The sequence below is a fragment of the Eschrichtius robustus genome, chromosome 7 (genome assembly GCF_028021215.1).
Source record: "Eschrichtius robustus isolate mEscRob2 chromosome 7, mEscRob2.pri, whole genome shotgun sequence".
Lineage (NCBI taxonomy): Eukaryota > Metazoa > Chordata > Mammalia > Artiodactyla > Eschrichtiidae > Eschrichtius > Eschrichtius robustus.
This window is the reverse complement of record NC_090830.1, coordinates 13,569,778-13,595,869: the sequence shown is the minus strand read 5'-3', so window position 1 is coordinate 13,595,869 and position 26,092 is coordinate 13,569,778. Positions and strand designations below refer to the sequence as shown.

Below are 26,092 nucleotides of genomic sequence, written 5' to 3'. Positions count from 1 at the left end.
ACGCAGCCTCTTCTATCCTGTCAGGCGACCGTGGCAATAGGGAAGGTGCACAGACAAACACTTTCCTGTGCCTTCTGCACCTGCCCTAAACTTTTAGTTACTTAGTCATCAGAGTTCTCATACCTGCCCCAAGGCCTTCCCAGAAGACAGCTGTAAAGTACCAGGCGTCGCCCTGCTTCTCCTGCCCTATCCCCCCACCCATCTGTCTAGAGGCTCCTCCTCCCCACGGCCACCTCTGCTGGACTTCCACAGCCTCGCCCTTCGCTCCCGGCCTTTGCCGACGCTGCCCTACTCCCCACTCCTCCTCACTCCAGGCCCAGTGGCGACACTGGACCCATCGATTCCAATTCAACAGCCCCGTCTCCCTCCTCCAAATCCCTGGAGCACTCCATAATCGTCTGGCATCTATTTACCACCTAAAATGTTGGTTCTATCTTCATCTAGAAAGGCTACAACCACACCGTATTCAAGATTCCATAAAAAGGAAGGTCTGTGAAGCGGTTTCTGGGGCAGAGACGGGCACTGGGGGGAACGAGAGGCGAGACGGGGATTCAGGACGGCACGCCGTGGGATGTGACGGGACCCCGGCCTCCACCCAGGGACTCTCTTGGCCGCTAGCCACCCTGCTCAGCCGGCACTCACTACGATGCATCAGGGCTGAGGCAACATGGCTCGGAGAGACGCAAGAAGGAGGGACAGGTGACAGAGTCTTCAGAGTCTGAACCGCATCAAATGCTGGCCCGTCTCTGACATCATTATCAAGAGGCAGCTCTTCTCCCTGCGTACCTAAGGGATCTCGGCAACTGCATGCCGGTGATTCACTACTGTAATGTTCAAAGTCCCTTCTATAATGAAAAATAGGTATTTAAAGAGTAGCACTTTTTTTCCCCCAAATATTCATTTTGGTAACAATGTCTGTAACATCTTCCATTTTAATAGTCTAAATATTTTAACTGGGTCATGGTAAATGGTAAAAGAAATGTTTTTGAGAATACATTAGACATAATAGGTTTAGAAAACTAAACTTTGTAGGAAGAGAGTGTAACGTAGAAAATAATGCGGAGAAGCGTGTAACAAGCCTGACAGATGCTTACTGTTAAAGCTGAAGGGTGATTTTTCTAACATTAACTCCCAAATACCTCTTCTCTACTTGTCTTTGCTCTACTCTTCTTCCTCTGTATGTCTACTCTCTGGTTATGTGTTTTTCTTTTCTGTATCATTTTTCTACGTCATCCCTCTGCCCCCCACCCCTGACGGACCACCTTTAACAAAGCTGCCCTTTCCCTTCTCTATCTAATCTTTATTCCCCACGTGAATACTCTCACCAGATCCGAGAACGGATAGTAGTTAAGAGATGCACAAAACAAGGAAACAGGGCTGGGAAGGCGGGAGCCCCGTGCTTCCCTGTCTGACCCCAGACAAGGAGAGGCTGTGCAAAGAGACTCACAAGCATTTGGTACCAACTGTGAATCAATCTTATAGAATTATTCAAATTAAACAGTTACGACCGAGGCCCTATGATAAAGGCAAGTGAAGAACAGGAAAATACGCATTAGAAAATGTTCACGTTTATCCTAGCTACCCCCTCCTACCCTACCATGCTCTTTACCAATTCTTTCTTAAAGGGAGGACTACTACCTTGTAGCGTATGCTGGTTGTACTTCATGAGGGTTGCGACGGTCGGACCAGAAAAACAGCAGTCTATCAAACCTGGGTTCAATGTCAGCAAACTGGGCCTTGCCTTCCGGGAAAATTCGAAGTATACCTCCACTTACCTAGGAAAAGGGCCAAATATGTAAGCATGAGTGACCAAGAATGCTACAAAATTAAATTTAGGGGGGAAAAAGACCGATTCAGGATATCAGAAGTCTTAAGTCGATTATTCACAAATATATCTCGGTTAACGAGGTCGGAAGGTGAGCTGAGATTTCAAGTACATGCACCAATACAAGGAAACATTCATTCCTTCTTTTAGGGAATTTTGTAAATACTTGATGAGACAGATGTATATGATCTGAACTCAAAAGTCTTAAAATGACACTTGAAAGCCTGAAAAACTAGTAAGCATTTCTTATTTATGTATGGTGATGATTTGCTTAACCTACTCTTAAAAATGTATCCATATCTAGTCATCTTGACTAAATTACTACAAATGGTTTAAGTATGTCAAAGAACCAGCTCTCTGCCCTTAATTGGGCAGCCACAAATCTAATGCCTTTCAAGGAATTCACTAAATCAGTAGAAAGTGTCATTTGTCATCAGTGCTGCAGTCATTATTAGAAACTGTAGCTCTCCCTCCCCAGACTGGGCCTGACACATCGATGACTCCCTGCCTGTACAACTGTACTCCCTTCACAAAGGATCATTACTATTTACCCCAGCAAATATCCTTCTCTGTTTGGGACCAGACGGACTCACCTATTCACTCCGATACTGACTGGGTGTCTATTCTTCTGGGACCTGTCCTGGGCCCTGGGTGCAGAGTAGGAAATAATTCAGACAGATGTTGTCCTTGTGGTAATTATAATCTGGGCGGCGGGGGGACTAAAGCGAGGTAAACCCCACCCAAGTGAGTAGCTCTTCACCCTTGGAAAACTAAACTCCTAACAGGTAGACTCTTAAATTGAAAGGCACATTGATACTTGATCAGGACACCACGGAGGGTGAGGCTATTCCTCGGTTCCATGACAGCCAGAGAAGCTGTTTACAGGCTCACTGTCAAGTAAGGTAGATTCAAAAAGCTACTCGGCTCCCTTGCCTTCCTTCCTCAGGTTCCAGCGTTGTTCCGAGCAACTCCCAAAGCACTCATGCAGACATCTAAAGGAGCTCTAGACTGTGACCGAGAACATGCTGAAAATGTTCAGAGACACGTAGTTGAAGCTTCCAGTCTTCCTCTGGGAAACGTTCCCTGATCGCTGAATTAGGCGGCCTCCCATGTGTTCTCACAGCGATCTGTCCTGCACTTGGCATAGCCAACTGTAATCGTCCGTCTACTGATCTGTACCCTCCACTGCAGCCCAAGCTCTGGGAGGGACAGTTCTACATCTGCTCTGTTTCCAGCACCCAGAACAACTTCTACCACAGTGTACATATTCAGTGCGATCTTGCAGTGAAAGTTTTCAGTTTCACATACAAAAATACTGAAGACTTTTTTCTGCTTATACGCTAATTTAAAAACAATGTATTAATGACCTTGGACAGGTCATATAAAAATTAAAAGATCAGCCTAGAAAGAACCTAGATTCTAACAAAATGTAGAATTTAAGAGTTGATCAAACATATTTCTAGTTTTCTAGATACTCACAAGATCGGAAAAAAAATTTAAGTTTTAACCAAATTTATAGCAATTTGTTTTGTGCGTTGGGCTCGAGGTGAATTACCAAATTTATGTCTCTATTTCAAACTTTAAAAGCTATAACAAAAAAACATGTTTGTTGACATAATGCCTCAAAATATACTTAGCAGTAAAACTTACCTCTACTTTGAACTTGGAGTAGGACAGAGGAAATTCTTTTTTTCCCAGAAAAGTAACATTTTTTACTTTTAACTACTTGTCACACTTCTATAATACTTTCTATTCTTGCATTTGTTTTGTTACTTGATCTTTTTTTAATTCTAAACTTTATTCATTTTATTGAGGTATAGTTGATTTACAATATTGTGTTAGTTTTAGATGTACAGCAGAGTGATTCGGTTATACATATATGTGTGCATATCTATACTTTCTAAAAACTTCTTGTCAATTATAGTTTATTACAAGATATTGGATACGGCTCCCTGTGCTATTTAGTAAATCCTTGTTTGCCTATTTTATATATAGTAGTGTGCATCTGTTAATCCCATACTCCCAATTTAACCCTCCCCCCTTTCCCCTTTGGTAACCATAAATTTGTTTCCTATGTCTGAGTCTATTTTGTAAATAAGTTCATTTGTAATATTTTTTAGATTCTACATATAAGTGATATCATATAATATTTATCTTTGTCTGACTCACTTCACTTTGCATGATAATCTCTAAGTTCATCCATGTTGCTGCAAATGGCATTATTTTGTTCTTTTTTGTACCTGAGTAGTATTCCATTGTATATACGTACCGCACCTTCTTTATCCATTCCTCTGTTGATAGACCCTTAGGTTGCTTCCATGTCTTGGCTAGTGTAAATAGTGTAAATCCCAGGAGTGGGATTGCTGGATCATATGGTAACTCTCTTTAGTTTTTTAAGGAACCTCCATACTGTTCTCCATAGTCGCTGCACCAATTTACATTCCCACCAACAGTGCAAGAGGGTTCCCTTTTCTCCACACCCTCTCCAGCATTTATTATTTGTAGACTTTTTGATGATGGCCATTCTGACCATTCTGTGAGGTGTTACCTCATTGTACCTTTGATTTTCATTTCTCTAATAATTAGTAATGCTGAGCATCTTTTCATGTGTCTGTTGGCCATCTGCATGTCTTCTTTGGAGAAATGTCTACTTAGGTCTTCTGCCATTTTCTGATTGGGTTGTTTGTTTGTTTTGTTATTGAATTGTATGAGCTGTTTGTATATTATGGAAATTAAGCCTTTGTCGGTCGCACTGTTTGCTAATCTTTTCTCCCAGTGCATAGGTTGTCTTTTCTTTTTGTTTATGGTTTCCCTTGCTGTGCAAAAGCTTATAAGTTTGATTAGGTCCCATTTGTTTATTTTTGCTTTTGTTTCTATTGCCTTGGGAGACTGACCTAAGAAAAACATTGGTACGATTTATGTTGGAGGATGTTTTGCCGGTGTTCTCTTCTAGGAGTTTTATGTTGTCATGTCTTATATTTAAGTCTTTAAGCCATTTTGAGTCTATTTTTGTGCATGATGTGAAGGTGTGTTCTAACTTCACTGATTTACATGCGGCTGTCCAACTTTCCCAGCACCATGTGCTGAAGAGACTGTCTTTTCTCCACTCTATATTCTTGCCTGCTCTGTCAAAGATTAATTGACCGTAGGTGTGTGGGTTTGTTTCTGGGCTCTCTATTCTGTCCCACCGATCCATATGTCTGTTTCCATGCCAACACCACGCTGTTTTGATTACTGTAGCTTTGGAGTAGAGTCTGAAGTCTGGGAGGGCTGTGCCTCCAGCTTTGTTCTTTTTCCTCAGGATCGCTTTGGCAATTCTGTTTTTTTTGTGATTCTATATAAATTTTAGGATGATCTGTTCTAGTTATGTGAAAAATGTCATGGCTAATCTGATGGGGATTTCATTAAATCTGTAGACTGCTTTGGGTTATATGGCCATATTTTAACTATATTAATTCTTCCAATCCAAAAGCATGGAATATCTTCCCTTTTCCTTGCATCATCTTTGATTTCCTTTATCAGTGTCTTATAGTTCTCAGCATATAAGTCCTTCACCTCCTTGGTTAGATTTATTCCTAGATATATTCTTTTTATGATGTGATTTTAAACAGAATTCTTTTACTTTCTCTTTCTGATATTTCATTTTTAGTGTAAAGAAATGCAACAGATTTCTGTATATTGATCTTGTATCCTGCTACCTTGCTGAATTCATTTATCAGTTCTAACAGTTTTCTGTGTGGAATCTTTAGGGTCTTCTACATAGAGTATCAAGGACAGAGGAAATTCTTTAAATCAGTATGATATAGAAAGATTACTGGATCACTGTGAGCATATTCTAAGTTTTAGGATTTGCTTTTAGAACAGGACTAAGTTTTTCACATTTAAGACCTGGTGATTTCCATTTGTGTGTGCATGCATGTGGTGGAAGAAGGTGTTTTAAAGGTTATTTGATTTTTTAAAAATTACCTTGGCTACACAAGTGTGTTCACTCTCTGAAAATCCACTGGGCTATACATTATGTTCACTTTTCTATTTAAATATTTTGCTTCAGTACATGTAAATAAAAAGAGTTTTTTAAAAAAACCAACGAAAAATTAGTTTATACAACCTCCAGTGCAATAATACATGACACACTTCTAAAGTTTAAATCATTTAAACTTAAGTGAAACTCAGGCTGATGTAAAGGGAATAAATATTTGCAACACGAGAAATTGGACGCGCTGTACATTCTAACTGGCTTTACAGGATTTTTCAGTACCGATAAACTTCTAGTCTTTCATAATCCGGGGACGAAGAAATCCTGCCTCCAATATCCCATAGCCCAGTGCCAGACAACACCTCTGCAACAATGCAAAGCACGAAATGCAGGCGCTAAAGAGCAAATAACTCTTCATAATCATAATACATAATCTCCTGCAAAACTCATGATAAAACAAACATTCTCAGAAGTGTTTTTATAAAAACTATTAGAAGGGATATTACTTTAATAGAAGATACTTCTGGAAAAGTTAAATTTTGGATATGAATGTTTCAACATCCGAAATAAGGGAATCTACTTTTTGAGTTCTATTAGGATCTGTTCCATGTTAACAAAGATCCACTCCTAACACCTGAGTGAAACATATCTAAGGAGAAATGTTTAACTGTTCCACGTTTTAAAGACAGTCTCACCTATGAGGAGTATGAATCTTAACACTACTTGTGAGGGAAAAATACCTGTAAGAAAAAAAAAAATGCTCAATGAGGTGGCATACCTTGGCATCCCAGTCTTTATTAAGATAATATATACATGTCACACATCTTCCATCTCCGTTTGGATTATCGACGTGACGCACGTAACCCGTTCCGTTGCCTGGATAACAAGCAACCATGGCCTGGAATAATAATAATAACAATAATAAATTAAAAAGTCCACGTATGAATAAAAAGGGAAAACAGCTTACAGCAAAGATCTCTGACTTTTGGCTACTCTGACTTATACTTAAATTCTTTCTCTAATAAAAATCATGTTTGTAGATAGAAGAGGTAAAAATCTTCTATGTTGACATTAATAAAAAACACAGGGTAGGCTGGTGAACAATGCAAAGTGTGGTGAATTCTGCCTCACAGCAATGGGAAAAGCTAACGTGGAAGGATCGGAAAGCCTGCAGGACCCTCTTTCGTGATCGTTACTCATGCCGCTAATCAAGATCAGGTGGGCTTTGTCCTGCTCCATGGGAGATGGCCACCCGCCCTGAGCTCGCCACAGAACACCTGCGTTACCGTCCGACAGTCACACATCTCCTCTGATACCATCTCTGAGTGGTACCAATTGGGACAGGCACAATTTAGATCAACTCCAAACGCTAACTCATTTAACGTCAGTGATTTTTAAAAAAAGGCTAAATGACAAATTAGCATGTGACGAACCCCTCTTCAAATCAGAAAGTCATTTTTTCACTCAGGTTATAACAAGATGTAGTTCAGAAGACTGTTGGGTTTAAGTATGAAGGCGTTAAGAGAGGCCCAAAATAAAAAGCACCAAATAACTTGCATGTCCCAGAAATGCAGTACATTATAATCAAGTGAAATTAGTAAGGGTAATTTTTTTTCAAATCTCAGGAATTACAAAGAAAACAAAAACAAAGATGCTCAAGATTACCAGTTATTCTTGAAATTCTTTATTTCTCTAATTTCTCAACGTGTTAATGGATCAGTATTAATGTCAATGAATTAGTATAAAGTCATCAAACAGTAATTAAATTACATCATTATTTAAGATAAATGGCAAATGCTAATTTTTAAAATTCCTAAGTGAACAAATAACTCTGTTCTATCTCTGAGGGACTAGAAAGCATTTTAAACCTGAATGCTTAAAAAAAATATCACATTTTCATAGACACCTGGACCTACTGCTCTTTACCAGAAGAAGAATTTTTGGTGACGATTACCTATGTCTCTATTTTTCATAATTCTAGACAGACTTTAAATCCCTCTTCTTGTGACCTGAGGTTGTAATAAGAGGGAGAATGACATGCTTCTTGCATTTAATAATGCTCAATAAAAGATAAACCCAATTTCCTTGTCATTAGCTGCAAAGGAAAGGCATATGTAGCAGACCTTGAACAGTAACTATAAAAAAGTACTAATTTAATAATGCAATTAATCCATATGATTAATTGAGACAATTATGGTAAGTTACTTGATACATTCTTATCAACAAAAAAGAAGGAAAAAAAAAAAAAGAAAAGAAAAATCAACCTGAACTTTTCCCTAAGGAGTTCTCATTTCGAGAAAGTTTACTCAGGCCTCCCTCCAACTATCTGGTTTGTAACCTCAGCATTTCTCGTGTAAGAACAAATGGGAAAATCTTTCTTTGATCATCCACCCCATCCCACCCCATCCCATCCCTGCATTTAACAAACACCTCTTGAGCACCTACTATGTACATGAAAGGCCCTGGGGCTAAAATGATGAACAAGGTCTCTTGCTTTCATTGATTATGGCACTCAGCATAGTGGGGTAAATAATCAACAAACAAAGAGATATATAACGTGACGTTAGGTAGCAATGATTTTCTTCGTATCTTATGAAAAGATAACACATTATTGACTGGGGGATTTTTGCAGAAACTAACATCTGTGGCGTTAATACATCTCCGGTCAATAACGTGTTAAGTTGAAGGATACAGAAAATGACAGAACGATACTCTGGAACACTGGCCAGGGAGGACCGCTCTGAGGGGCTAACACTGAGCAGAGACGAAAGGAAGGGAGTGGCGAGTCGTGTGTCCGTGTGCGGGGTGAGCACGTCCGGCAGAGGGACCACGAGCACAGAGGCAGAAGTGGCGGGGCAGGCGGAGAACAGCAGCAGGACCGCTGCAGGAAAAGGAGCGCGGGCAAAGGACGGTCAGAGGGGGTCCAGCAGGCCATGGTGAGGACTCTGGGTACTGCTCTAAAAGTGACAGGAGGCCGACGGAGCAGACATCTGATTAGTGTCTGAAGAAGGTCACTTTAGATTCTGTATGAATAAAAAATAACAATTGCAATAACCTCAATAGCACCCACTACCTAACATTCACTGGACGTTTACTATTTGCCAAGCACTACTCTAAGTAATTTATGTATAATAACTTATCTGACACAACTGTATGAGGTAACTAGTACCATCCCCTCCTCTTCATTTAACTGTTAAGGAAACTGAGGCCCAGAAAGGTTAATTAATGTTCTTAATGACATATGACAGTAGACCCAGGTATGAATGCGGACAGTCTGGTTTCAGAACCCGTGTAACTGACCACTGTACTAGACTGTGGTGTGTGTGCTGGGGGACTGCGGGGGGAGAGTGAAAAAAGAAGACTGCTAATTGGCTACCGCAGTTTGTTTCTAGGAGAAAAACAAAAAAGAGGCTGACCAGGGTGGCAAGGTGAGATGTATCCTGAAGGCAGAAAACCAACATGATGTGCTCAGGGGCTGGAAGCGGAGAGTAGGAAAGAGTCAAGGGTGACTGCAGGTTTCAGCCTGTGTAACTGAGTGAATGGAGCTAACTATTTACCAAGATGGAAGCACTAGGTGAAAGAGTGGTTTTAGTAACATGCACCAGGGTAGGAAAGGAGTTTCTCAGCGACAGTCACGATGAGCCAGACATCCCAGAGTAGAACAGAATTGAAGACGCCAGCCTCAAAACGGGATCTGTTTGTGTCAGTCACTTCTACTCCGCTTTCCTTAGGGTTACTGGAGGTACCTGGGGGTGGCCACTGGCGGGGGGTCCAGTGAAATGAGAAGAGGCCAAACGTTTGTTTGGTCTTGCCCCAGCCTTCAACTAGGGGCAGCACTTATCTGTGTCCTTTGAATTCCAAGTGAGACTTTTGGAAAAAATAAAAGATGCAATAAAAGCTTTAAACAATTGTATTAATTAGATTTTGTAATCCCTGATATAGCTCACTCACGCCCACCTAAATGTATTATCTGAGGTGCCATTACCACTTTAGCCTGGTCTGCTGTTCCCTAGATCCCTTTAGCTCTGCTCTGGTGGCACGGACGCCACCAAATGTAGAAAAAGGAAGGAAGGAGAAGGGGATCAGTGACACACAGGGCCTGCATTTTATCTGCCAGCTTGACCTGTCAATACCAGCTGCAGGAAAGGCAGCAGTACATTAGCACAACTGTAAAAGGATAAAATGCAAAACACCAGCGTAACCCAGCAAACTAGACGCCTATCAATAATTACAGCTAACTGTGGGTGGCTATAAAATAAGAGGGACGCGTAAATGAGAAGGAAGCAAGGCGATCCTGATCCCAGAACACAGACAAGCCCTTCCGTGCCTATAACTAGAGACTCTAAGAGGAAAAGGGAGAGCCAAGCATACCCAGAAAAAGCAGATCGTCATGGAAAAGCTGAGACCCGAAAGAGCCAAACTCCTAGAGGTTCCAGGGAAAGATAAATTTTGTAGGAAACATGCAAAGATTTGGAAGGGTCATAAATTCATTCAAGTATCTGTGTGGCCTAAAAATGACACAGTGAAACTGCACTTAGCCATTCATGTGTGTCCTGAGACTCCTCCCCATTTGGATTCTAGAAAACACAAAAAGGTTATTTCTATAATGTCTCATGAGATCTGGAAGCTGTTATATTTAAAATAAGTATTCATATTTAAATAAAGTTACCCTTAGCTATGGTTTGGATTATCAAAATTTAAAGTTCCTTAAATGTAACACAGTGCTTCCAGGTTTGAAATAATATTTATGCTTTATGTCTTAACTGGTAATTTTGTTTCCCTGCTATATATATATTTTTTTTAATTTTTTAAAAAATTTATTTATTTTATTTATTTTTGGCTGCGTTGGATCTTCGCTGCGGCGTGTGGGCTCCTCATTGTCATGGCTTCTCTTGTTGTGGAGCACGGGCTCTACGCATGTGGGCTTCATTAGTTGTGGCTCGTGGGCTCAGTAGTTGCGGCTCGTGGGCTCTAGAGAGCAGCCTCAGTAGCTGTGGCGCTCGGGGTTAGCTGCTCCACAGCATGTGGGATCTTCCCGGACCAGGGATCGAACCTGTGTCCCCTGCCTGGCAAGCAGATTCTTAACCACTGCGCCACAAGGGAAGCCCCTTCCTGGTATATTTTATATATATTTGTGTAAAAAAGACTCTTGATATTACTGTTCTTGTTTTGTTTGTTTTTAATATGCAGATTCTTATTCACAATACTTTTAATAAATTCAATTTATTTTCTCTTAATCTCTTGATAAAGCAACTAATAACAACTCATTCTACACCTGATTTTACCTGCTTGAGCACGTTATTTGTCTAGAAGTTATTAGCAGTATTAAAAAATATTTATGGAATACCTACCATATCACACTACAAAAAGGGTCAGTGTGATATCTGTCTGAAAGGACTTAGCTGGAGAGAAAGAAAACAACAGGCAACTGGAAAGAAAGAAAACACCAGGCACTTACAAATCAACTGATAAAACTGAGTAGTGCAAATAATAAACAGAAAAAGAATTCTGAAAAAAAGGAATTATACATGTGGGATAAAATAAAGGGACAAGGTTCTGAGCTACTCACGACCCCAGCTTATCTTTAAAGGACAGATGTGATTTGGAAAGGTGAAGGGATAAAAAGCAAACAGTATAAGCATGACAAACATAGGAAACAGCTGAGGGGACAGTGGGGTATTTTTATAACGGTCTGCTCTGTCACTTAATTACTTAAGTAGTAAAGTTAATTTGGTAAAAATAGGATGAAATCTTGACAATTCAGCAGAGGAAGAAGGACATGAAAGGTAAGCAGCAGTGAGCCACTGTGGTCCTTGGGTGGCGATGGCCACAACAAAAGCTTTTAAGAAGGCAGCTTCCCTATTCTGGGATTTATACGAAAGATTATTGTAAGATAATGCACACTGCTATGGTCTGAATGTCTGTGTCCCTTCCTAAATTCACATGTTGAAATTCTAACCCCCAAAGACTTAGGAGGTGGGACCTTTGGGAGGTGCTGAGGTCACAAAGGGGAAGCCCTCATGAATGGATTAGTGCTCTTATAAAGGGGCTCTGGAGGTAACCCTGCCCCTTCCCCCATGTGAGGACACAACCAGAAGTCGCTGGCTACGAACCAGTAAAGGGCCCTCACCAGACAGTGACCAAGCACGGTCGCCTTGATTTCGACTTTCCAGCCCCTAGGGCTGTGAGCAATACATTTCTGTGTTCATAAGCTACCCAGTCTGTGGTATTTTGTTATAGCAGCCCAAACGGACTAAGACACACCTATAAAGGATAAAATTGTTTCAAGAGATTTACACTGTATGTACTGGTCCTAAGGATAAGGAAAGGCATTAAAGTCTACGAAGAAAAATTGAAATATCTCTATCCCTAGAGATTTGCTGGGGACTGGAGCGATACTCCCTGGTTATCCTTCTGTCCTCTCTGAGGAGTAGCAGACACGACCTCACACTCCTATAAGGGCTGGGTTGGAAGACAGTGGAAGAGTCTAGACATTAGCCTGAAAAAGAAGCAATGCAATTGCCTACTATATCATTCTGAGGTACATTCCTAATCTGACATCTCTTTGAGACACCAACTTTAAATATTTCAGTTTCCCATTAGGAAAAGTCTATTTAAACATAAGCAAAACAATTAAATACTATTTTTTCCTTTTTGATATGAAAATATACATGATTGAGGGCGTTCTTAAGATAAGAAACACCATAAATTTGTTTTTTTACTCTAAGAATAAAAGGAAGGAAGAGGCTTGCGATACCTCTTTGGAATCTGAAGACATTTATTTCTGGCATTGGAAGGCTTGTGTTCAATATGAAGTTGAACCACGAAACTTTTTTCCTTTCTCCTTTTTGAACTGAATTATTTTAAAACATTGATTCAAAGCTAAGAAAAGTAAAATTTTACAGGCTATCAAAGTACTATATTTACCCTGAATGAGGGGAGAAGCTTTACTATCTGAAAATGTATTCTATTAAACTATATTGCCCCAGGGTTGCCAGCCCTCTGCCCTTTGTAGACGTTGACAGTTAACATTTAGTAAGCACTTACCTTGAGCCAGGCAAGGATTACCGTCTCATCTGGTCTTCACAAGTTTATGAGGTTAGGTACAATTAATGTCTCCATTTTGGAGATCAGAAAACTGAACTATAATGAGAATAGAAAGCCTGCCAAAGGCCCCAGAGACCCTGAGGAGCCCAGAGGGAAAATCGCCGGCTCTGCAGCCTCCCCAGTTCCTGGCTCCAGTGGGGCCCTGTTTGGCCTGACTGCCCACCTGCCGCAGCGATACACACGTGCATAAGGCTCGGTCCTCCCACGTCCAGATGTGCTGCAGAAGGTTGCCTCCAGCCCTGCAGTTACAGCTTTTAAGTCTCTTCCTCCTTCATTCCCAAAGCACACGCACCCACCACTATCACTACCTCTGGGGTCCACAAAATGTAGCTCAAATACAGGGAAAACAGGTCATCAAGAGAACTAGACTAACAGCAAGTTGGTATTTACTATAAGAATAATCTAGTTTTTAAAACTGCAGATTTCAATTATACCTGCTTAGTTCATCTCATTTCCTAAAAGACAATTAAAAACTTCATAAAGTTATGAATTTTGTTCACTGCATTAATTAGCATGTTAAACAGGGGTAATGAGGAAGGGCAATCCACAGGCATTTAAAATTTTAAGTCTCTTGACTTATTTGCTACACTTCAATGTTATAAATAACATATCTCACCATAAATAAACTTCGACTTTGTGTTTGGGGAGGTAAATTTTTCAAATCTGTATCATGGAAAAAATAAAACTAGCACAGGGAAAAAGGACAATAGCGCTAAGAACAAGGGCAGTTTCTCCTGGTACAAGCCTCCAGTCCACACAGGGCGATAAGGACCATTCAGAAGATCAGTACTGGATAAAACTTACTCGACTAATTCCAGGGAGAAAGAGGAGAATGTAAAAGGAGGTACCGAGACAGTATTATGATAGATCATGGCAGACTTTATGGAAGAAGAGGGCACTTCAATTCACAGAGTGAATTAACTAAGGGAAGTTTTAAACGAGAAAATACAGAACATTACTCAGATTTGCTAAAGCCCAGGGTTCATGAGAAGGGGGAAGAAAACGGAAAAGGTAAGATGGGCCAGACTTAGGAATAAGGAACCTTTATACTACAGGTAGAGGGAAGCCATCATTTTGGGGCAAGGGAGCAACATGACCAGAGAACTGTGCTTCAGAAACATGACAAGTAGCATATAGGATGGATTTGGGAAAGGGGACAGAAGAAAAAAATGACACTGAGGAGACCAGGCGGATCACAACTGCAATAGATAAAGAAAAGAAATGACAGCCTGATAGAGAGGAGGGGCTTTGTGAAGGGTGGTGGAAGAGGGAGCAAGACACAGTATCGATAGAAGGGGGAGGGGTAAAGACCGAGAACAGTGAACGGACTTAGTACGCGCTTTCACAGACAGAGCAAGGGACAGAGTGGAGTCAAAGACGGTTTAAGAGGGTTTGTGTCTGGTTGAGATGAACAGACCATTAATGGAAGTAGGGAATATGGGTTTGGGAAAGATGAGTTCCTTTTTGTGGACATACTGAGTTTGCCATGCTGCTAGGCCATCTGGGTGGAGATGTTCAAAAGGCAGTTGGGCATGTGAGTCTGGAACTCCAAAAAGAGGTCACGGCTGGAGATGTGGGTGCTGGAGATGTGGGTTCCGCGCCATCTTCACAGGGGACAGGTGAGGCGACGCGGCTGCCGGAGAGCGCCACGGAAGGAAGAGAGTGTAGGGAGGAGAGAAGGAACAGAGGACACGTTCTTATGGAATAAGCTCATTTAGAGTAAGAACTCATTAAGCTTTGTGGCTTTCCTCATCACAGGAAAATGGTTAAATAACCAGCCAAAGGTTGACCAATTGTAAATGAATTTTGACTAATTTTTTTACTAATTCTTTTTTGACTAATTGTAAATGATTAAAGACATATTATAAAACAGGACATATAAGGGCATTTACGTTGTTTCCTTAAAATGCTTTTTCAAACTTTTTGTTATTATAAACAATACTGTGATCGAGAACAGTTTTGGAGCTCTAATCACTGTAAACACCCTCAATAACTCCCTGAAATCAAATTCCTGGAAGTGAAACATGAATCTTTAAAAACTTTTATTGCCAAAATGTCCTTCAGAATCCTATACTTTGTATGAGTACATATATATTCCCACCCATATGCCAACCCGGCTGTTAAGTTCTGTTCTTTTAAAATAGGTAAAAACTTATATTATTAATGTTTTAATCATATCTCAATTTATGAGTAAACATTTTTCATACGTTTACTTGCTATTTAATTCTTTTGTTGACTGCTTACTCACATCCTTTATTCACTTTCCTATTGGGTTATTCACCATTTCTCTACTGATTTTTGAGAGCTCTTTATTAATCTTCTATCATATAATACAAGAACAATTTCAACATTTTTACTATGCTCCTATAGAATATTTTAACACAAGCTACTTATAATTTGTGTAGTAAGGCAGAGTATAACCATAATAATTACTAATATAAATTAAAGAGTCCAAGAGACTCTTCTCTCCATACTCACAGGAATGAAAAATGCAGGAAAAAAAAGGAAACATAATAAATAGTAATGCTCCAAATTACTCCTCAAATGGCCCAACAATGATGGACTGTTTAATCCAACACCAGACACACTACTTTCCTTATTGGGCCCTAATTCTAGCCCCAAAGAAAAAAAACTTCAATATACATTTAAAAATCAACCTGCTTAAGAGCAATGTCCCAACAGGCAGTGTAATCTAGAGATATATAAAGATGCCTTACTGCACCCCTTTTCCCTTTTAGCAAGGAATTGATACAGTTCTACTTTACAAATCAGGAATCAGTCTGGGGAAGCAGTTTATATTTGAGCCGCCTGGCTCTGCTGTCAGAGGAGACCTGTAATTTGTTAGCCTCGGCTGCAATCTCACCAGCTCTGCACAACTCTTCCTCAGGTTCCTAAGCCGGGCTCTGTGTTTACGGCAGTCACCCGCAGCACCCCAAGCTGAAATCTGAGGAGGAGGACAGAGCAACCTCTCTGCCCAAGGAGGTGGGGATCCCGGGCAGGCCTCAGCTGGATCTCCAGGAGCGACACGACTGCATTCCAGCCCACGCAAGGAGGTGCACAGGTAAGACACAGTCTCTGACAGCTATGGCAAACTTGTTTTATTATTGATATAACTGTCTGGCAGAGTTTGCAATTTAGCATTCAAACAAACAAACAAAACCCCCAGCTGCTTAACGTTACAAACATTCACTTCAGCACCTCGCTAGGCCTGGGGATACAGAGATGAAAGTTCAACACATGCTTCCTGAAATTCCAGAGTCTGGAAGAGAGGTGTGATTTAAACTATTTAAATTATTTCAGCATAGAGAGTGCTCATTTGTTTTAACGGACTGGAGGGCTTGGATTAGAGGGTCCTGATATTCATCCTGGATTGCCAGTTAACGTTTGCAAAACCACTCCTGGATACAGACAGTCATTGGTTAATGCTGAAAGCTTCTAATCAGAAACCTCAGGTAAGCCCAGGATTCTTATCTCTCTTCAAATCCAGAGAGTTTGGTGATTAGCATAATCGATATTAGAAATGACTGCAGTATTAGAAAAGAGTGGTGAGTAAGCCATGTGGTTTGGCTAGATATCAAACAGGGACCCCTGCTCTTACATGAGCACATACATAGACGTCTAGGGAACCCAGCGGTCTATACGCTTCGGGATGGTTCCCTAGGCCTTAAGATTCCTGCTGGTTCTGTGATTAGTCCCCTCTAAGGGAATTCTGTTGTCTGATCTCATCTAGGTTAATAAAATGAATACTAAAACCACATTAGCACTTCTGCCTGGAATAAACCTTTCATAAAAGGTGCTTGTCAGAGTTTCTAAACGAATGGAGAGTAGAGAGTCCATCCAGTTTAGAAAACAGTCTCTAAGACTATTTTTGTGTGTGTGGCAGAGCTCAGTCTGAGTTTTGTTTTCATAGTAACATGCCATCTGGAAGCTCAGTTTTGGAGGAGGAGATCAACAGTACTCACTTATCTGTAGCTGCAAACGTGAGCAGTATCTCTCAAAAAGAGCCTAATACCTGAACAACTGAATTGGCTCAGGCGGGTCATAACAGGGAGACAGTCACACAAAGGCATCCAGGACAGTGTAATAAACAAAACAGAGTCTTATACAAGGTATCCAGACAGCAAAGATGATCAGTGCGCTCATGGGAATGGGGTGGCAGAAAATACTTTATGGAGAAAGTGACAAATGAGCAGAATTTTGAAGGATAAAAACAGAACTCTTCCAGAGTAGGGGGAGATTCTGAGTAAACACAATATTTGGAAAAAGCAGCAACAAATACGGCACCCTGAGAGGACCACAAACAGGTGAGCACCGCTGGAACATGAAGTGGCAGGAGGTGGGGGTGGGAGGAGATGAGGCAGGATAGACGGGCAGGGGCCGGCAGAACGGCTCTCAACGACTTGCTCAGGAGTTTGTTTTACAAGCCAGTGAAGCCAAATGTGTTCACTAAGACTCATTTGGTCTACTTCTTAAAATATGGTTCCAAACCCCATACTTGAAATCTTGATTTAGTAAGTATGGGATGAGGCCTACGATCTCAGAATTTTAAACAAGCACTCCATAGGATTCTGATTATCAAAGGGCCAAATTTCAAATAATAGTAGCAAAATAATCATATTTCAACTTTCCAAACATCACTCAGGCTACTCATAGGGGATGGAGTGGATGACCTGGGATTAGAGGTTACTGACATGCAGGTGAGAGATGCGAGCCCAGATGAAGGGGCACAGGACTGGAGAGGACAGGAAAACTAAGGCAAAATTAAGACTGTGAAACAGACAGGATTTGGTGTAGTGACAGAGAAGGAAGAACGCATTAAAAAAACAACAACAACAACCTTAAAAATATCCACTATTTGTTCATTCATTCAACAACTATTTTCTGAGCATTTACTGTATGTCGGACACTGTTCTAGATCTTGGGGGTACAATAATGAACAGACAGATTAAAAAAGTGACTGCCTTCAGGGAACATATTCTGTTAGGAGGAGAAAGGACAAACATAATAATTAAGTCAACACAGAGCACAATAAATAGTACGTGAGAAGATAAGCATTTTTAAAAAAAAAAAACAGGAATGGGGAATACAATGCTGGGGTTATAATTATTAATGGGGTAGTCAGGCAGACCTCTCTGAGAAGCTGACGTCTGAGCAAATCTGAAAGAGATGAGGAACTGAATGTTCCAGGCACAGTGTGCCTGGCCGGTCAGAGGGAAAGGAGCGTCAGTGTGCCTGGAGAGGAGAGAGCAAAGCAGGGGACAGTGTGAGATGAGGTCAGAGGTGAAGAGCTGGGGGCTGCAGACACCACTGAAAGGACTAAGTAAGAGAGAGGTCGCTGGAGGGGTTTGAGCAATCTGGCTGCCACGTGGAGCAATGGCTGGAAAACCACCGCCCACTGCCCGCTTCTGTTAGTCAAGTTTTATTGGAACGCTCATTTGTTTACGTATTATCATCTATGGCTGTCTTCACGCCACGACAGGACTGAGTAGCTGTGACAACGACTGTTTGGTCCACAAAGCCTAAAATTTTTACCATCTGGCCCTTTGCAGAAAGTCTGCAACCCCTGATGTGGAAAACAGACTGAAGGCTGGCAAGGGTGGAAGGCAGGAGGTGAGTGAGAAGGCTACTGCAATAACTCAGGCGAAGTACGCTGACGGCTTGGACCACACTGGTAAGAAGTGGCTGCACTCTCATTCTGTTTTGAAGGTGGCACAGGCAGGATTCCCAGAGGGACTGGTACGGGGCAAGAGAGAGAGTACGACTCCAAGGTTCTGGCTTGAGAAGCTGGAAAACGGTAACCACCCTAAACGAACGAAGACAACAGGCGGCACAGGCTCAGGGCAGGGGCTGCGGGAGACGAGGGGTCCAGTTCTGAACACGCGGAGACTCAGGGTTCACGAGCACGCTGGTAGGAAGACAGTCCCTGCTGATGAAGAACTTACATTCCAGCGGAACGGAAAGGAAAACTAATAATTTCAACACAACCAACAATTAAAATGACCAGACTAGGCACTAAGCATTATTCCACTGGGGGAAGCTGGGATCAGGGAAAGCTTCCTGATAAATGGGTCTTGAAAGAAGAGTACAAATTAGCTAGGCAAAGAGGAGAGGGAGAACATTCCAGGAAAAGGAAAAGTCACAAATGAAGACAAGGAACAGCCGGGTGTTACGCGCTCAGGCGTGTGCTGTGTATAAGCTGCCAGCAGGGGGAGCCCCAAGTGTGAGCACGAGGCTGGACACATGCAAAGCCCCTTCCTGGAAGGTGAGTGCTCCTCGATAATTAACTTGATTTTATCTGGTGGGTAACAGGGAGCCACCGAAGAGTTCTGAGCTAGGAAGTGATACAATCAGCTCTGAGTTTTCATTCACTTGAGTAGGTGATAGAGTAGCACCAAAGTATAGCTGCAAAGTAATGAGTCTGCTTTTCTTACTGGAGCTGGCAAACAGCTAGCTGTTTCCTCTTTTGGGTTACTCTATAGAGGAAAAAATGTTGGGTTTTTTTTTTTCTTTGGCTGCGTTGGGTCTTCGTTGCTGCGTGCGGGCTTTTCTCTAGTTGTGGTGAGCAGGGGCTATTCTTCGTTGCGGTGCGCAGGCTTCTCATTGCGGTGGCTTTTCTCGTTGTGGAGCATGGGCTCTAGGCGCATGGGCTTCAGTAGTTGTGGCTCGTGGGCTCTAGAGCGCAGGCTCAGTAGTTATGGCTTTCAGGCTCTAGAGCGCAGGCCCAGTAGTTGTGGCGCATGGGCTTAGTTGCTCCGCGGCATGTGGGATCTTCCCGAACCAGGGCTCGAACCCGTGTCCCCTGCATTGGCAGTCGGATTCTTAACCACCGCGCCACCAGGGAAGCCCCTGGGTTGTTTTTTCTGTTTTGTTTTGTGATTCCAAATCCTGTGTTTTTTTTTTTTAATTGAAGTGTAGTTGATTTACAATGTTGTGCCATTCTCTGCTGTACAGCAAAGTGACTCAGTTATACATGTACAGACATTCTTTTTTTATATTCTTTTCCATAATGGTTTATCAAAATGCTTGGTTTTTATTTTTAATGTTCTTGATGTAGAATCAATGCAACAGTAACAACAAAAGTCAGATTTTTTAAAATATTCCCAAAATGAATGGGCTCAAATGCAGTACTTAAAAGTTTAAACTTAGCCCTAACCTCAATGCTTGGAGAGATATTCAGTAGTCACTGAAATGCTTTTTTCATTTTAAGATTTAATAGACAGAGTCAGCACTCTTTCTGAGTTCATAAGAACATATAACTCATGGTCATAAAAACATAACTCCAGACTCTTAAGAAATCAATAATTCCAATAATGAGCTGATTCTTTTTTTTCAATAATAACAGCACAACTCTCTTTGTAGGCAGAGAACCAAGCACTTCTGAAAAGCTTTTGTGGCGTGACTGACAGAGATTCAGGTTGCAGCGTTTGTGAGGACGAGTTTACTGGGAGAGAACTCCAGTTTACAGGACTTGCATACAGCGCATCTCATTTCAGTCCTGCAACGGCTCCATGAGTCATGCAGGAAAGCAACTATCTACATTTTACAAATAACCTATCTGGGCCTTGTTTTAAGTGCTGAAGGGTTTAATATGCCTCTCCAAATCACTGCACGGGAATGTAATCCATGTAAGAGCCAGATCTGGTCTTAGAAAATAATTATGGCCCGGTTCAAATACAGTTAACCTCTATTCTACTTTTATCACTTTGAGTGAGTTTAATGCTCTTTAACGTTCTTTGCTTTTCACATCATCGTGAGGATACTTGCTTAACTATTTATAAATTGCCACATCTAGACACCTTTATAATACTTATTTTCTGGGTTTTCCGATCAGATTTTGGACTCCTACAGGGCATGAACCAGGCTTTACTAATCTGTGCCAAACGTAAGTGCTCAACTATGTGCTGAATAAATCAATTAATGACTAAGGGGGGAGGCTGGGAATAATGTAAACAACTTTAATACATTTAAAATAGAAGTTGAGTTTTACCATCTATGCTAAAGGTTGACAGAAGTATTATTAGGTCATAAGAAGTAAATTTGAAGTTCAACAGCTTTCTAGTTGCAAGGAATGACAAAAATAACATACACACCACACACACACACACACACACACACACACACAGGCAGGGTTACTAAATTAAGCCTACAGACTGGTTTTCATTCAGTACCACGTGACTTTATTTTGGCCCTAGGCATAGCTTATTTTTAAGAATGTTCAAGTGTACCTAGTGAGTGGTTTAGAAAAACAGTCTAAAAGGAATACAAGATTTCCATAACAACTATTAAGAATTCAAGTTCTCTAAACCCTTATGCCTAGTGACTTCCAGGCATATTGCCAGTAACTAAGTACTGACATCCAGTATTTCCAACCCTTGTTCCCACTGCCCTCCAGAACAAGCATCTGTGCCACTCTGCTTCTTCTCCCCTCTTCTTCAGAGCCACCTATTTCTTTGAGCTACAGTTTTCTGCTGGCCCAGGTTAATCTTTATGTCACAACGTTTATTGAATCCTGTTACTAACAGATCTATCCAGCTCATCTGATCAACATCATTATGTGTAAATCTACTGTAGGCAGAATTTTACCAACTGTTATTCAATATTATCTCTACATACGCTGCTGACGGAAGAGGAAGTTTTGTTTTGGTTCTGGAGGGCGATGGGGCCCAGCGACTCTAACCAAAGTCACTGATGGGCCATGAGATGGGCCACTGTTATAAGGATGTGATTAATTTGCAGAGAATGTTGCAAGAAGTCTTAAGGTGAGGCTCCACTTTTGTATACAGTTTGAGAGAATTTTAAGTAAATTAATTATGAAGAACCAACCAGATACACCTTGAAAAAATTCTCATATATCTGATTGATAAGATGGTGAAACATGAGCTGGACAAACTAACAGGTTGCTTCTCTATAAATGCCACATCTGGCCCCTGTCTGCCTGGAGATTCTATTCTGTCTTTAGCCTCTACCTAATCTACCTTTTCATCAATTTTTTTTTTTTTTTTTTTGGTGTAAACATCTCATATCTTAAAAGGCTTTGCAGAGGGTAGTACTGCAACAATACAAACTTTTCTTCTCCCAAACACTTAACATGCAAACCAAACCACAATGGTTAAAATTACCTAACAGAATTTAAAACAAACAGTAGAAGCGTGAGAATAGTTTATATGATTCTCAAATGTTACTTCCCATTTCTCTACAACCCTTCCTTAAACTTAACTTCAATTACATTTATTTCTACCCAAATGTGTCCACTCAGCAACCTGACCACAAATTTTGATCATTGTCAATGATCTTGAATCACAAAAATAGAAGAATCTATCAGTATAACTTTCCTGAAGGGGAAGAGTTTAGATAAATATATATAACAGGAAAACAAACCACCATTTATTGAGGTATTACTACGTGCCGGTCACTGTGCCAAGAACTTTACACTCATTCTTTCATTTAATTCTCACAACTCCTGGGGGGCAGAGTAAACTATAAAATGGGGGTAAGACAGTTTAGACAACAGATATCTTAAAAAACAAAAAACTCCCCAAATCTAGGAGTTTGGGTTGACCATAAACTTAAACCAGCCACTGTGTTACTAAAAAGCTACTGCGACATTAGGCAACATTAAACAGTTCCTAGATTCTGTACTACTCAGGCCATATCTGAAGCCTGTATCCATTTCTGGGGACACATTAGAGGAAGAATACCGACAAGCTGGAGTATTATTACGAAAAAAAGAATGGCCAAACAACGTCCAGTAAGTAACAGTGGTAGAAGTGAGTAGGTTTAGCATGGGGAAGACACATCCCCAGTGGACTGTCATCTCCAGAGTGCAGGGACCAAGATAAAATAGCACCCCATCTTACGCAGTGCTTTCCAGTTTGCAACATGGCTTTTACATTCCCAAAACGCCACATGAAACAAAGGAAGGACACAGGGACTGCCTGCACTCTATGTGCTGGGTCACTGGGGAGGTTATTTAACTTTGCTGTGCCTGATTTCTCTTGTCTGTAAAGTGAAAATAACAACGGTATACCTGACCTGCATGGCAAATAAGCTAGGACACAAAAAGTGCTTAAAACACAGCCTGGGAAACAGAGAGCGTTAGCCGTGTTCGTTACGACCGACAGCTATGGGGCGTGGGAGAAGTCCCAAACCTTCAGAGCTGTCTCCTCATTTGAGAAATTAGAGTTAGCACTATCTCACACGAGGACGTGAGCTAAACAAGACAACAAAGGAAAGAGTTATGCACATCTTAATTCCCTTCTTCCTTCATGAACACCTTCATTATAATCTCTACAAGAGCCTACTATGCGCCAGGCACCTTGCGAAGTATTGACAGAATCTTCATTATCTCATTGAATCCTTACAACAGTTGTATAGAATGCTCATGTCCTCATTTTACGGACAAGGCCACTGAGATCTGGAATGGCGAACCTACCTGAGGCCGCAGAGCTAAGCAGCCAGCTGACTGTGAACCCAGCTTTGCCGGACTCCACAGCCCAGTTTTGGGGCTCCACGCTACGCGGCTTTTCACGCGCATCCCCTCGTTCATGCATCTTGGCAGCTAGCAACACGCCTAATAAAATGTTTCTTTAATCACACAAATGCATGCTAGCTGTGCTCCCCTTGGCACAACTGTTCTGAGGAAAAAGGAGTGCAGAGCAGCAGAGGCAGAAACCCCCCGTCCCTGCTACATCTGCCGCTGAGTGGCGGAGCTCGTGGACCACGTCGTCCAGCCAGCTTTCTCTAGCTCTGAAACGAGGAACCTGCACTACATAACCTTCCAATCTAGCTCGAAGACTATACGTTCCATCTGGCAGTACTTCTGATATAGCAGAAATTGAAAACAGAAACTCTAGAATTTTAAAACTGGAAGAGACCATAAAGGTTTGGTCCAAACTCTTCAGTTAAGAGACCCCTCTAACTAGAGATCCAAAGGACAAAAATCTGGGTCTCCCAATTTCCAATCCTACACTGCTTCCTTTATAATGACATAGAGGAGACATTTCAAACCGACAGGACTAGCAGAAATATAACTGGCATCACAACGCACGTAATAATGGATGCCAAAATTAAACAGTACTTGGTCACTTTTATTGGTCTAAAAACTCAAACTTTATTAGTCAGTACAGAACACTCACTGCTTAAAATAAACATCTCAAATGCGGACACATTAGGATATCGGCTCAGTTTTGTGAATATCCAATTCTAATAAATAAATGGGGTGACCTCAATAAATTACTCTGATGACAAAAGCCTTGCAGAAGCACTATTAGCTTTATTTTGTTTTGTTTTTTTGAAAAAAAAAAAAAAACATTTACAGAAATACTGGGTAAGATTCTGAAACTACTGTTATAAAGGCTCAACCAAGATTAACAAAAAAAATTTTCATGATCTCTAGAGACACACTAAAATGCAACAATTCAACTAGAATTTTACATATTCAAGAATGGTATAAAAAGTCTTAGAAAAAAAGAAAGTGTTCTGTGGCTAAATATAAAAAGCCACTTGTGAGGTTAAAATATAAAGCACAGGGAATTCCCTGGCGGTCCAGTGGTTAGGACTCCGCGCTTTCACTGCCGAGGGCCTGGGTTCAATCCCTGGTCGGGGAACTAAGATTCCACAAGCCGCGCAGCACAGCCCAAATAAATAAATAAATAAATAAATAAATAAATGGCACAAAACATTTTAAAAGGGAAAAAATGAGAATTTAATTTTTAAAATAACAAGGAATTTCCACTATAACATTTAAGGTAAATGCTATTTAAGTCACATTAACAAATGTTTATTAAAAGCATATTATATAGAACAAATGGTAACCTAGGTCTGATTCACTATGCTCTAAACTGCTGTAACTCCCCAACTATAATAGACAAACTGTGAAAAATACAATGAAAAAAACACAAATAAAATGTTATGGCGGGGACTTCCCTGGTGGCGCAGTGGTTAAGAATCTGCCTGCCAATGCAGGGGACACGGGTTCGGTCCCTGGTCTGGGAAGATCCCACGTTCCGCGGAGCAGCTGGGCCCGTGCACCACAGCTACTGAGCCTGCACTCTAGAGCCCACAAGCCACAACTGCTGAGCCCATGCGCCTAGAGCCCGTGCTCCGCAATGGGAGAGGCTGCCGCAATGAGAAGCCCGCACACTGCAGTGAAGAGTAGCCCCTGCTCAACACAACTAGAGATAGCCTGTGCACAGCAACGAAGACCCAATGCAGCCAAAAATAAAATAAATAAAATAAAAATAAATAAATAAAAGGCCCTTAAAAAAAATGTTATGGTGGTATAGAAATGTTATGGTGGTATAGAGGAGATAAAGCAACTTACAGTATAATGGTTAAGTAAGTATATTAAGATTTGCAGCTGGCCAGCCTGGATTATAATTTCAGCTCTGCTACTTACTAGCTACGTGTGGGGATACCAACAGTACAGCTGTCCCTCAGTATCCATGGGGATTTGTTCCTTGGATACCAAAATCCATGGATGCTCAAGTTCCTTATATAAAATAGCACAGTATTTGCAAATAACCTACACACATTCTCCATGTATTTAAAATCATCTCTAGACTACTTATAATACCTAATACAATGTAAATGTTATGTGAATATAGCTGACCCTTGAACAGGGGTTAGGGGTACTGACCTGCCACGCAGCCAAACACCTGAGTATAACTTCTAGTTGGCCCTCTGTATCTGAGGTTCCTTCGGATCTGTAGTTCCGCATCCACAGATTCAACCAACTGCCGACAGGATAGTACTGCAGTACTTGCTAATGAAAAAAATGTGCATATAAGTGGACCTGTGTTGTTCAACTTGTGTTGTTCGAGGGTCAACTGTAGTTGCCAGCATTGCAGCAAATTCAAGTTTTGCTTTTTGGAACTTTCTGAATATTTTTTTCCAATATTTCTGATCCACAGTTGGTTGAATCCATGTATGCGGAATCCACGGGTAAGGAGGGTGGACTGTATATATCTCAAAGGGCTACTGTGGGGATTAAAAAGAGAATGCATATAAAGGGCTAGCACTGCACGTGGTACCCAGTAAGCATCCAATTACTGTTAGCTACTATCATCATTCCTGGTACACTCCTCACACAGTCACAGGGGGACTTCATCCCTGCCCGTGTGTGGACATCTGCTTTGCTTTGCGCAGCGTCCATTCCCCCTGTTCTCGTTCCAGCAGCATTTCCT

At 41.2% G+C, this 26,092-nt stretch overlaps 1 protein-coding gene across 1 annotated transcript in view; it reads right to left on the bottom strand.

Annotated features, from left to right (window-relative positions):
- The window catches only part of EGLN1 (egl-9 family hypoxia inducible factor 1), a 57,458-nt gene that overhangs the window by 4,701 nt on the left and 26,665 nt on the right, over window positions 1–26,092 (bottom strand). The window contains exons 2-3 of the mRNA XM_068547620.1: window positions 6,580–6,699; window positions 1,639–1,775 (exon numbers count right to left, since the gene is read on the bottom strand). Coding sequence (XP_068403721.1) covers window positions 1,639–1,775; window positions 6,580–6,699 — 257 coding nt within the window. The remainder of the gene's footprint in view (window positions 1–1,638; window positions 1,776–6,579; window positions 6,700–26,092) is intronic.